This window comes from Labrus bergylta, chromosome 15 (assembly GCF_963930695.1).
Source record: "Labrus bergylta chromosome 15, fLabBer1.1, whole genome shotgun sequence".
Lineage (NCBI taxonomy): Eukaryota > Metazoa > Chordata > Actinopteri > Labriformes > Labridae > Labrus > Labrus bergylta.
In genome coordinates, this window is record NC_089209.1 from 19,631,048 (window position 1) to 19,643,196 (window position 12,149).

Genomic DNA, 12,149 nt, shown 5'->3' on the forward strand with positions numbered 1-12,149 from the left:
AAATTATATTTCCAAACTTCTAATTTCCTCACAACAGATTTGAAGTATTGTCTTTGCCCGCATGTTAGACTAAATTTAATAAGGATTTGAAAATTAAAATAAAAACCTTACCTATAGCCTTAGGATGTTCTTACCAGAGAAAGATTCTACATAGACTGAGTATCAGTGCTTGTTTGATGAAGCAGTTTGTGATGGAATTACATTTCTAGTGTGTCCATGAATAGATGCTCACACACATATTAGAAGTGAGCAACTCTCTGACTGGAGGAATGACTTACAATGTTTGGAGAAGAGAGAGAGTAATTAACAGTTGTTTGTCCCTAAATGACATGATAGTACCACACTTATATAAAAGCAGAATTGGTACATAAAGCTAACTAAATGCTTTTGCTGAATATGTGGATCACTGGTCATTCACATGCCTTAGGTAAGATGCTTTGATAAAAAGACTGAACCATTCACAGGTCTGAAGACAGGCACGAGACAAGAGAGCTGATGGTATTACATAACAAACACTGACCTTATGACATGTCTTAATGAATTAGTTGTGCAGCCAGCTATGGTAAGAGATATAGCCTCTCTTCTCTGGGTTTAATGGAGATGGACCAATTAGCCAGGATAAGAGCAATTCTACACAAGATTTCATGTAATTAAAACCCTAATCCACACACATTCCTATTTCATGATGGTTTGGTGTGACTTGTTTAATTAGACCATAACATAAGGAGTCCCCAGAGATGTGAGCATGTGTGATTAAGTTTTAGTTTAGGAAAGTTAATCTGCACCATGGAAGAAAACATTAGCATGTCTTTAGTTATGTGAAAGAAGGTCTAGCAGTGCCGGTGTCAATCACTACCAAAACCAAAAGACCAAAACTAAAAGTACATAATAGAAGATATATATATATATATATATATATATATATATTTTTTTTTTTTTTTTGGGGGGGGGGGGGGGGCTTTTTTATGCCTTTAATGGAGAGACAGGCCAGTGGAGGAAATCAGGGAGAGAGAGAGGGGAATGACATGCGGGAAAGAAGCCACAGGTGGGATGTGAACCCGGGCCTCCATACATGGGGCGTGCGCACAAACCACTGCGCCACCAACACCCCATAATAGAAGATATTTAAACGCACGCGCACACACATTCCCAGAGTAAAGAGTGTTGTATATTTTGAACCAAACGACCATAACTAAATCAAAACATCACTGCTTTCAAATGAAGTCTGTTATACACAAATAGTCCAACTTGTAAAAAGGGGGATCCTATTGGAAAAATGGATACCAGTTTCCAATGTGCATCCCACCAAGGAATCCATAATCAAGTCAAACTGATCAAGCACGAATACATCATGTGGATATAATTGTTCCAGTTAACTGGAAGGAGAGGCTGACAAATCATGAACCACCCATAGAAGCCTGTGAATGTTATTTCTGATGGACATGTTTTCCCAGAAAAAGTATGCAATAAAACTGCTGCATTATGTGTTCTGTTCTCTAGTATTTTGTTCTCCGCACTTTTGTTGATGGTGGGATTCTGTCAGACTACACGTAGCATTGATATAAAGGCAAACATTCTCATTATAGCATCACATAGCAGACTCTGTTGCTTCGTCCAATACTTTCACGTCTTTTTTTACGTCACGTCTCACCTCAGGAACCCGCCCCCCAGAGCTGTCCTCCTGGCATTATCTAGATGCTTTCAGGAGTGCATATGTGAAACGGTGAGGAGGTCTGAAAGCAGCTCAACTAAAAAGTCTTAGCCTAGCATGGTTGAGAACAGTTAACCCAGATTCTAAAGACAAAAGCCATGTATAATAACTGAGCATCGTCATTGTTAACTCTGCTTTGTCCATCACTCATCCTATCTCTCGTTCTTTCACAACATCTTTTACCATCCTCAGACAGCTCAGCTTTTTTTCAACTGACATACACAGAAGCAATGAGCAACACACTTTATCACTCCAATGCAACTCTTAAGGCTCATTTGTTGTCGCCATTAAAGTAAGCCATTTGCAATAATATATATGGTTACCAGCACAGTATTAAAATACAAACAATTCAATCTGTTTAAGAGGATCACCACCCAACCTTGTCAATTTGCTACACTCAGCACGCAGCAGCAACTACACACAAGGATATGCTGCGAGTATAAAAGACCTAGAGATGCAGAATGAATCTCCAGAGACACTAACACTGTCAGCTCACCCTGAAACAATAAATGGAAGCAAGAGACATCATGGATGATTTTACATTCATTTCACGCTTGGTGCCACAATGATCCGAGAGGCATCTGTACCCACAAAATGGCAGCTTAAGCTCAGCGTTTATTCGCTCTGGGCTTTGAATGCTTTGCATGGACTTTATTAGTGAGAGCCTCAGGTTTTTAAGAGTTCAACTCAAGATTGTTTCACCTGGTAGCAGAGAAACTCCGGAAGAATCTGTGTCCAGGTCTAATACAGAATAATAACACATTCAGTTTCTGGCAATATTCTTTGTTTTTTGAAGTTAGTCACTTGTACTTTTTATGTGATGCAACAGGAAGACAATGGTGTATTCCATCCACAGAACAGGGTGACATCTATCACTAGTGATCTGTGCTAGACTGTTCACACTGTGACTGGTGCTGTTAAATGTAACATGCGATTTTAGATGATCGAATACAAATGTTTACCTTAAATAAATAATCTCATTTGACAAAAGAAATCCACAAGTGCTGACACAATTACCATTTTTTGTTTTTGTAGTAGGTAAATCTGTCTGAAAGAAATCTCAAATTTTCTGAGTCTATTTGCTAGAACAAGACACGAGAACAGAATGTGATTATCACATTTTCTTTTCCAATTTCAACATTAGGAACAAAAGGTGTTCTTTGCTGGAATGAAGTTGAAATTGTAACCAAGGAAATCTGTGCCCTAGAGAAGATGTGAAAACTACAGGGAAGAATGGCTGGAAAGAAAAAAAGGGAAACAAATCCCTTTAGCTTGTGCTGCTGGATCGAAAGCCAACTGTGATACCACATACTCTTTATTTTCAATATAATGAAATGTATGTAACACTCCTAAAATCAAGCTTTACAAAATTAACAGTTTGGCATGTAGTTAATTAAACTAAAACAAATACCACTTTTGACGTCCTATGAAAAGTGAAGAAGATTCAAGGGGGCTGCATGTACTCTTTCATACTGACAGATGTATATGTGGAGCAACGTGAATTAAACTAATCAGTGTTATTTCCCATTACCTCTAAAATCAAGGTGTGCCTGTGCTTGGTAAATTGCAATTCAAATGAGGGAGTCGGCAAGTGGAAGAAAATTATCTATCTGCTTTACCATGAAGTGAAAGCCCTTGAGAGGACCATCAATTGGAGCTGCAGGAATCATCTAATGCTCTCTGAGGTTAAGAAGAAGTTGGAAGAGTTTGTAGTAAACATGCACTTGTTTTCTAGAATCACCAGAGTGTCCTTTAAGTGGCAGTAAAAAAAATGCATTATTGACTTTAACCAAGGTTTTTGTTGATTATGGCTAAATTGCTCATCTCTGCTGCCTCCAGATAACATGGGCAAACAATGGTCCTAACCACACCTCATTTTAAGAACAACTAGCGAGACGAATGTTGACAACAGTGCTTTGTGTTTCCTGAACAAAAATGTACCTTTCCATTTACTCATTTCCACATCCACTGTCACAATACCAGCATATCCCAGACTGTGTGCCTGCTGTCCTCACTACTCTGGTCAAAAATCCAGGCCATCCCTTTGTAAACCAATTCAAAAAAAGGAGAAAAAGGAGGCTGCAGCGTTAATTATGACGTTAAATATCCCATCAAGGTGATGTTTTGACATTGGCAATAGGGTGGGAAGCTGTCTGTTGGCTATGATGTGAGATACAAAGCAGTTGGCGAGGCAAGAAACGGTAGCGTTCTGTAGACATGACTGCAGCCTGGTAGCTGTTGCCTTGGGCATGCAATTGGGTGACTCGGAGGACACATTATGCAGCACCGGCATCGTTATTCTTTTCTTTCACAAACAATTCAACAGCTGAATTAGCTGCCATCTTGTCAACTGGCAGTGAAAAACGCCTGTGAGCCATGCAACAAAAAAAAAAAGGACTAAGAAAATTGCGCAACATTTCTCCTGTCACATCTGAGAACAACAGACAACATTTACTTAAACATAGAGAATAATTAGACATTAATAGTTTTACAATCCATCTAAAGCATGAATCTTTATATTTTCATGGAGCAAAATAGAAAACCTAAATGGTCTTAATCATGAATGAATGAATGAAGACACTCCATATGAACTGGATCCGTGGTATGATGCCCTCTGAATGAACCCAGAGCTGTGGCCCAGGTAATGGGCCTTGGGTTTTCTGCGCCTCCTTGGGTGAAGTGGCAGGAATGAGGGAGGGAGGTAGAGAGTAGGGCTGTGAGAGACAGGGAGCCAAGAAATTGTGAAAGTGCTATCCATGCAGACATCCCTCATCCTGTTTACTCTTTCATCAAAAGCAGCATGGTCTCCCATCTCCCACCCTGTGATTTACTGAACAGCTGCCCTGGCCATCAAAATCTCAGCTTATAAACAGCCACTTCTTTAAACACCTGATTCAGAAATATATATTTAGCTCTCAGAAAGCCTTTTGCATAACTTTGGCCATAGTTCCAAATAGTACATCCCATTCCCTGCATCCACTCCTGGTTATATCTGATTTATCTGAACAGGCATTTCTCAGCTCTGGGCAAACAGCAAAGAGAGATGGGATGAAAAGAGCGAGGGAGGGTTTGCCCGGAAAAAGCCCTTTAAACTGCAGATACCAAAACAGCTCCAGATAGGCCTCCCCCTGCAGGTAATGATCTAGGATAACTTTAACCTTCAAGTGTCCTGACCTTCACAGAAGAGGAAGGCAAAGCCAAAAAACCCTGAAATGACCTGGCTGCAGTAAGTGCAATTTTTGTACATTTCTTCAGTATCAGCACAGAAAATGGTCCTCTCCTCTGCCAGATACACTGCGCTTTCATTGTGAGTCTGTGTCATATCTGCAGACATGACTGACTCTGAGATCAATTAGCTTAATAGCTGCCTTGCTGAGGTGCTTCAGGTGAGAACTGGCTGCCAATGTCACAAATTAATCACCTGATTTAGGCTAATTAATTAAACCTCTGGTGGGGGCTGATAAAGACTCTCCCAGGAGCATCTAAATTGGTGGTCCACATCTGTGACATTTGGTTTTGTAGCTAATGACTACAGCTGATAGTAATATATAAGGGTCTAATGTGTGCTGCCATCCTTAAAAAGAGAAGCGAGGTCTCTCTGGATTTTGACAATTTGTCAATTAGATGATTAATGCCTGGATATTATCCTCCTTGGCTTGTCTTTGAATTTGAATTATTTTTTCACCTAGTTACCTTTAACTGTTTAAGTAATTTAAACATTATATTGCTTTAATGACCCATTCATTTATCATTACTAGATAACAGATGATAGCCTTAGAACATATCCTTAATAATCTACACCAAGATGTGCTCATTAGTTATGTCTGAACATGTGATTAAATGAAATAACAAGAGACTAATAAAACAGTTTCTGATCTTAATTATTTGGGGATTTGTTTACAAAATTACCAGATGTTAAATATGCTCATTAAAGCCTCAGTGACTGAGATGTACTGCACTATATTAGTCTGTTTTATTATGTAACTACATTCCCACTGCTGAACTGAAAAATGTGAAACAACTACTACAAGTCCAATGACAAAGTCTTCAGTCATAGCTGCATATGGTTACTGTGGGCTGAAATATTTTGGGTGGAAAATGTAACTGTTGACTCTGAATAGTATATCTCTACTTATATAACCACTAGCTACTGGCTTTGCAGGACAAATGAGAAACTGCAGTGACTTCAAGACTTAGACATGCCCTGAGGCCGACTGTATTGATGACGGCCATTAGAGGCCCTCATCCCTCCCGAGGGGGTCATCTCCCTGTGAGAAGCAAAAGTTTACCCACGCAGCAGGGATGCTATCAGGGATGTTCTAATGAGGGACAAGCACCACCTTGTGTTACACATATGTACTACAAAGATATACATAAGTTTAATGTATGGCAACAAAAACAAACTATTATAATTCATAGGCTTACTGCTTCAGTTCGAAACATTTGCATTAGTCACGTTTTTGCGGCAAGAAGAGGCAGTGTCACACAGAGAAGGCATCTACTTTGGTTTGCACTGACGGTGAAAATTACTACTTTCAGAGGATATGTTGTTGTATAAGCCGCATACAGTACCTCCACACTTTTGTTTGTCGTACTCTAGATTCTGAACATCTCTCATTAATGTTGAAGGTGCCTTTATTAGCTCATCTCATCCCCCTTATTCTTAGCAGGTGGAAGCAACAGGGCATTTTACAGATTACATGTTAAACCTGCTTACCTCCGATTTGCTCAGGTAACAACCTCATTAGTCTGCCCCCCTGCCCATTCCCAGCCCTCTATTCACCCTGAGGCACCTGCCGTTTGCTACAGGTGGGCATGTAATTGCTCTGTGGCGTGGTCATGTTCTGAGTAGTTAGGAGAGAGCCGACGTGCTAATGAGGCCGCTCAGTGTGACGCTTCTCCACTGCTGAGAAGTATGTGTGAGCAGGCAGGTGTGCGACACCACATACATCTGAAATATTGTTGTAATACAACACAGCTGCTTGCTGCTGCGTCACAGACTGACTGTCTGTGTCTCGCCCCTCGTTTCTCCACAAGATTGAGTGTGCATGAGTCAAATAGGAGAATGCCAGTGTGCACTTGGGAGAGATTCTGATTGACTTTGGTTTTATTGAAGCATAGGATGTGAGTGCATGGTTGTTGTTTTTAAATGCAGTCATTATCAGCATGCTCATGTGATTACATGCACACAAAGCAATTGTGTATGCAATTTTAAGTGGTTGGCAAAATAGTGAATTATAGTATTAATTGTGGTATAAATCATTTAAAACTTTTTACAAGCACTTAGTTATAACATCTATCCACCAAAATTATTTACCAACATGTGGCATGATGATGGTACATATTTCCATATTTCATCTCCTGGCAAGGACTCAAACCCACTATCTTTTTTTCTTATCTAGCTGATATCCAAGCTATCGAGGGCCTTAGTATGCAAGATCATCTGCCCAGGGACAACAGATGGAAATTAGCTAGTAAGCTCTGGTACAAAGCATTTTTTCTCTTGTGAGACTAATATTATTTTGTACACTTTCCCTGATTCAAATAAACTAATAAACTAAATTAAAACTAAACTAAATTTGCCCATATTGTTCATGTTGTGTCGTAATTCACCAAGAGTGGTATGAAAGTCTTTTTGAACACTCACTAGTGGTGCACTGTTTTTCAGTGGCCTCGCCCTGAGTGCTGCTCGTGGTTGGCTCCTCTCCTGCAAAGTGATGCTTCCTGGTTGCAACAGTGGGAGCTGGCGTCGCCTGAGCTGGCGTCTCGAGGCCTGCAGTGACCACAGAGGATCGGTTACAGACAACAGATACAATTCAGTGTGTGCCTGAGCAATTGTGTGTGTGTGTTAAAATAAAAGTTGCTCCTGAAAGACACTGCTGGCAGATTGGAGAGTCGTTCTTGATGTATGGATAACCAGTAAGAGGAATATTATAGGTACTGTGAAGACTCACCAACTTGTGTTATGGTGACTGACTCACAACCACAAATACTGACGTGTGTGAAACTTAAGACTTTCACTTTCACACGAAAAGCTAAAGTGTGACTGGAATGTTAAACAGAAGTGGAGTACAGGCACATGCAAGTGCCTGAAAATGAACCTCTTCAACATTTGACATCAAGAGATAATTAAGTTTTTGGCCAAACTGATCACAGCTCTTTCATCTTGTCACAGGGGTAAAAAGCCTCCGGATGCCCTTTTTCGTTTTGAAAACTGCTGCAATTGGATATCATGCAGAACTTGCCTAATTAATAGCTTCATAGCAGGACCTTGACTGGAAGATGAAATATTTATACCCCTGTATTCCTCCTCTCAGGCAGATGACTTATGCTCCTGCAATATTCATTTAGCATCCTGTGCTTTCAGTTTGCCAAAATAGGAAATCAAAAGCAACAGAATGACTTCTGAAAGCTGCTTCCTCCATGATAAGTTTCCCGGGTGACATGGAAGAGCCAGACCGCCATGGCTTAAGTCATAAGTCAACGGGCCTTCAGGGGGGTAAGGCTTTTGACACTGAAGAGCATGATTTTGAAAGAAGAAGGAAACAAAAGTAGACCTCCTTGTGAAGTTTCTTCAATGCATTCACAAGCTTTAAAATGTGTATCAAAATCAAACCCAAAACAGATTGTGACAGCATGGAAGAGAAAAGGGTAATACTGTGTGACAGTGTTTCATCTCTTTGAATAGGGAAGGATAAATGATAATGTAGGGAAGTACTGTGTACTCAGACGTAGCAGAATGGTTTGATTCTCTTATGGCTGTGAATTAAAAAAAACATGAAGTGCACGGAAGGACATGTCTTCATGGTTATCAAATAAATATAGAGCCAAAGTAGAGCTGATATGTATTTTTGATTCAATAGTTAGATATTTTAGATGTTTTCTATAATTCACTTTGACTGTAACTTTTCAAATCTAATCTTTTCTCAACTGGTGCAGAGACTGTGCTCATTGTAAGTCAGTGTGTTTGCTAACCTATTCCCATGTGGGCAAGAAAAGCAATAGGAGTATTAGCATATTCATGCATACCATTTTACTCGATAATTGGCCACTTAAATGAAAGGCAATACTTAAAAGCTTGAGTGTATCGTTTAACTACATCGTATATGTGTGTTGCTATGTACAATATGCTCATTTAGATTTAGATTTAGACTAAATCCACAGAGCATTGGCTTGGGGCTGTTTGGTCAGATGCAGAGAGCCAGGCAGACAGCTAGCACAGAAGGTAGTGTCTGGAAAACTGGAGCCTCGGGCATCGCTCCTTTCTGTACCAATACTCAACATTAAGAGCTGACTGCTCCATCAAACACAACTGGTCAGCCCAACAGATTTTATTTCTCCCTGAAAGCAGGTTTCTGTTCTTTGAAATAAACTATCAAAGACTTTCTCCAAAAAAGAAATAGGGAGAGAATGCAGGCTGGAACTAAACAGCAAACTTGGACTGGGAAGTCTTTTAAATATTCCTCTAAAGAAGTCTATTTACTGAAAACAACAGATGTTGCTTTTCAGTCTTCTCTCAAAATTATATTATGGTACATTTCATCCTAAAATATATATAAGAGCGAACAAATAATGTAATAAGTATCTGGAGAGATTAAAGTGTATGCTAGAAAAACTGTGCTTTTCAAAGATGCCTTGAAATAATGGAGTTTTTAAAAGGTTAAAAAGTTATACTCCTTTACATAGAAATGTGTGAGGTTATTTTATAGATTTATAGATTTGTATTTCGATGTATTTCGATAACTGAAAAATATCCTCTTCCATTTACTCTGTTACAAATATGGTCTTACCCCTCTTCTTGTACGCCTCTTTGATCTCATCACACATGCGGTCGAATTCAGGGTCCAGCTCGGAAGCAAATATAGCATGAGCTGTGTCCTTTAAACTGCATGCTCTGTGCCTGATCACCTTGTCTGAAAAAAAGGAGACAGTGAAATGTAAGACTTTTATTATATGAAACAACATTTATTTTTTTCTTTGGACACATGTGGGCATAATCATCTAAGGGCATGTCCTCTGTAACACAGAGGTTCAAACAGTGTCTGACTTTAAATCAAGAATTTTTATATTCAGTAAGACCGGTTCTCAACTGGTGGGTCACGGCCCAAAAGTGGGTCGCAGAGCTGTTTTCAGTGGGTCGTGAATGTGTGCCTGAAAAGATATTGTGTCGTAAAGTCTATTCAAGGGCTTTCTTAAACATGTGTGTTTTGTTCTTTTTGTCTTATTTCATGTCTTTGTTCTGTCACGTTTTGTACCATCCGAGGGTCCAAACTGCACAATTTTTCATTAAATAAATCTGATTGGTTGAAAAATACCCAAAATTTGGGTCTTGATTTTCATTAAAAAGAGTTGGGGGTGGGTCCTAAAGCTAGACCAGTTAAGAACCACTGCATTAAGATATCACTTTATTATTCTCCCGCTAACAACGTTGAGGCAGCTGGAGCAGTGTGCAGCTCGATTCATGTTTTCCACACCCTATCATGCATGTAAGACAAAGAGCTGACAGCAAGCCCACCCCACTCCACTGTATCTGTGAGAAAAAGGATTGCAGCCTTTTCTCACAGACTGAACAAAAGGACACGCTATGGTGAGAAATTTTATCAGCACTTTTATCAGATATCAGCACTTCACCCCTTTAAAACAAAGGTGGGCACATACACCGAGAGGCATATACTGGCTATCTGAAATCTGTTATAAATATACTCATTCCTTCTGACATAAATACATCTTTCTATTTTATAACTCTTACACTTCTATCTCCTTGGATGTTCACTGAATCATTAAATCCTCCTCTTCCCAGCTCCTGCATCCACGGAGGGGAAATAAACACTGAGCTTAAGAGGCAGACTAAAAGCATAGCCACAGTAAACAGGCAGCCTTCTCATTACGGCAGGCAGAGGAAGAACAGTTCAGGCTGGAGGTGGCAGAGGGGTCACAATCTGCCAGCTTCCTTTGTCTAATTGGAAGCTGGCTTACTAATTGCAATGGAGGAGGTTTGTGTGTGTTTGAGTGAGCGTGTATGTGTGTGTGTGTGTGTGTATTAGCTGCCTGTCAGAGAAAGCTGTGTCAAATGCCAGGGAGATGCAGACAGCTCACCAGCACATGTATGGGCCCTGCCTGACCTGCCCATCTAGAACAGACAAGATGCACCGACACACCACGTTGTTTCCTCATCGTCAAACGATCGTTATCACCATTTCCCTCAAGCAACAATGAATTGCGACATTGAGCCTCATTGTAGTGCACCAAGATATCAGCCTTCTTATCATAGAGTAATTATTTAGCAAGGTGAGGAGGCAAAAGACAAGGCTGCCGACATAATTGTTCATAAGGTGTGATAAAGATAGCATGAAGGGCAAGGAGAAATAGAGGACTGAGGGATAATGAGGTTTTTTCCCAGCACTGTGAGCTGCTATAGGACTCCCTCAACAGCAGTATTGTGCAAGGTCTGGGCCATATTCCCTGGGCAGAGCACTGGGAGAGCAGGCTAGAGGCTTCGTTAGTCTTCTTTATTAAACTGCCTAATTGTATTTTTCCCCTTTAGTGTATCATTTGTAGACCCACATTCCCACAAATGACCCAGGCCCCACGCCTGCGTAGACAGAGAAATGATTTATTCATTTGGGCTAGCAGCGAATTGCTTCCCATTAGTGTGGGGCGGCTATAGCCTTGTGCAGTAACTGCAGCAGCTAAACACACAAAGCAGGACTCAAAATGGACCTACAAACTAACCTGTGGGATGCTGTATGCAGATTTCAATTAACATCACAGTATCATCTTTTCTGGTAGAAAATACTGTTCTCTTCAGTGCAAAAGCTCTCCTTGAAATTTTCAACCCTTTTCCATACATTTTTTTTAATGTACACAAAAAATATGCATCTCTCTAGAGAAGGACTTTTCCCTTGCCCTGAAAGCAATTTATTTTAAACCAATTGCAAATAACACGCCTCTTGTCTTGCTTGTGTATACATGTGTGTTCTTGTATTTTTCCGCCCTCATTATAAAGCCTGTATTTGTGATTGGGAAAGGGTGCAAAGACAGAGAAGAGGATGAGGAAAAAATGTTTTCAAATTGAAAGACAAGACAATTAAATTTTCATGCATCTGCAGCGGCTTTCCTCGACTACGGCGCATGAATTACACTGTGGAAATGCTCCTTTTTGTTTTAGTGGGGGCTGCATGCAATAAATTTCATTTGAATATCCAAGTGGAAGGAAAACATCTTGCCGTCCTGTAAATTTATTGCCTGGAGGCCCTGTTGGTAAGTCATTAAGTGTTAAATCTAATTACTTTTTCACACAATTACAGCCAAATGGAACACAACAATGGCTGCAGAAACACATGGTCAAACTTATTAAGAAGGATAAGCCAAAGCTGACCAATTATCAAGAGGCTGTCATATCACTGCCTCCCAAAACACAAGAGGTTCATTGGGCTTG

The 12,149-nt window shown here is 40.1% G+C and overlaps 1 protein-coding gene across 4 annotated transcripts in view; it reads right to left on the reverse strand.

Annotated features, from left to right (window-relative positions):
- Window positions 1-12,149, reverse strand: part of atad2b (ATPase family AAA domain containing 2B) — a 59,907-nt gene that overhangs the window by 26,262 nt on the left and 21,496 nt on the right. For all 4 annotated transcript variants that reach the window (XM_020641617.3, XM_065963401.1, XM_065963400.1 and 1 more), the window contains exons 23-24: window positions 9,502-9,624; window positions 7,359-7,484 (exon numbers count right to left, since the gene is read on the reverse strand). In XM_020641617.3, coding sequence (XP_020497273.2) covers window positions 7,359-7,484; window positions 9,502-9,624 — 249 coding nt within the window. The remainder of the gene's footprint in view (window positions 1-7,358; window positions 7,485-9,501; window positions 9,625-12,149) is intronic.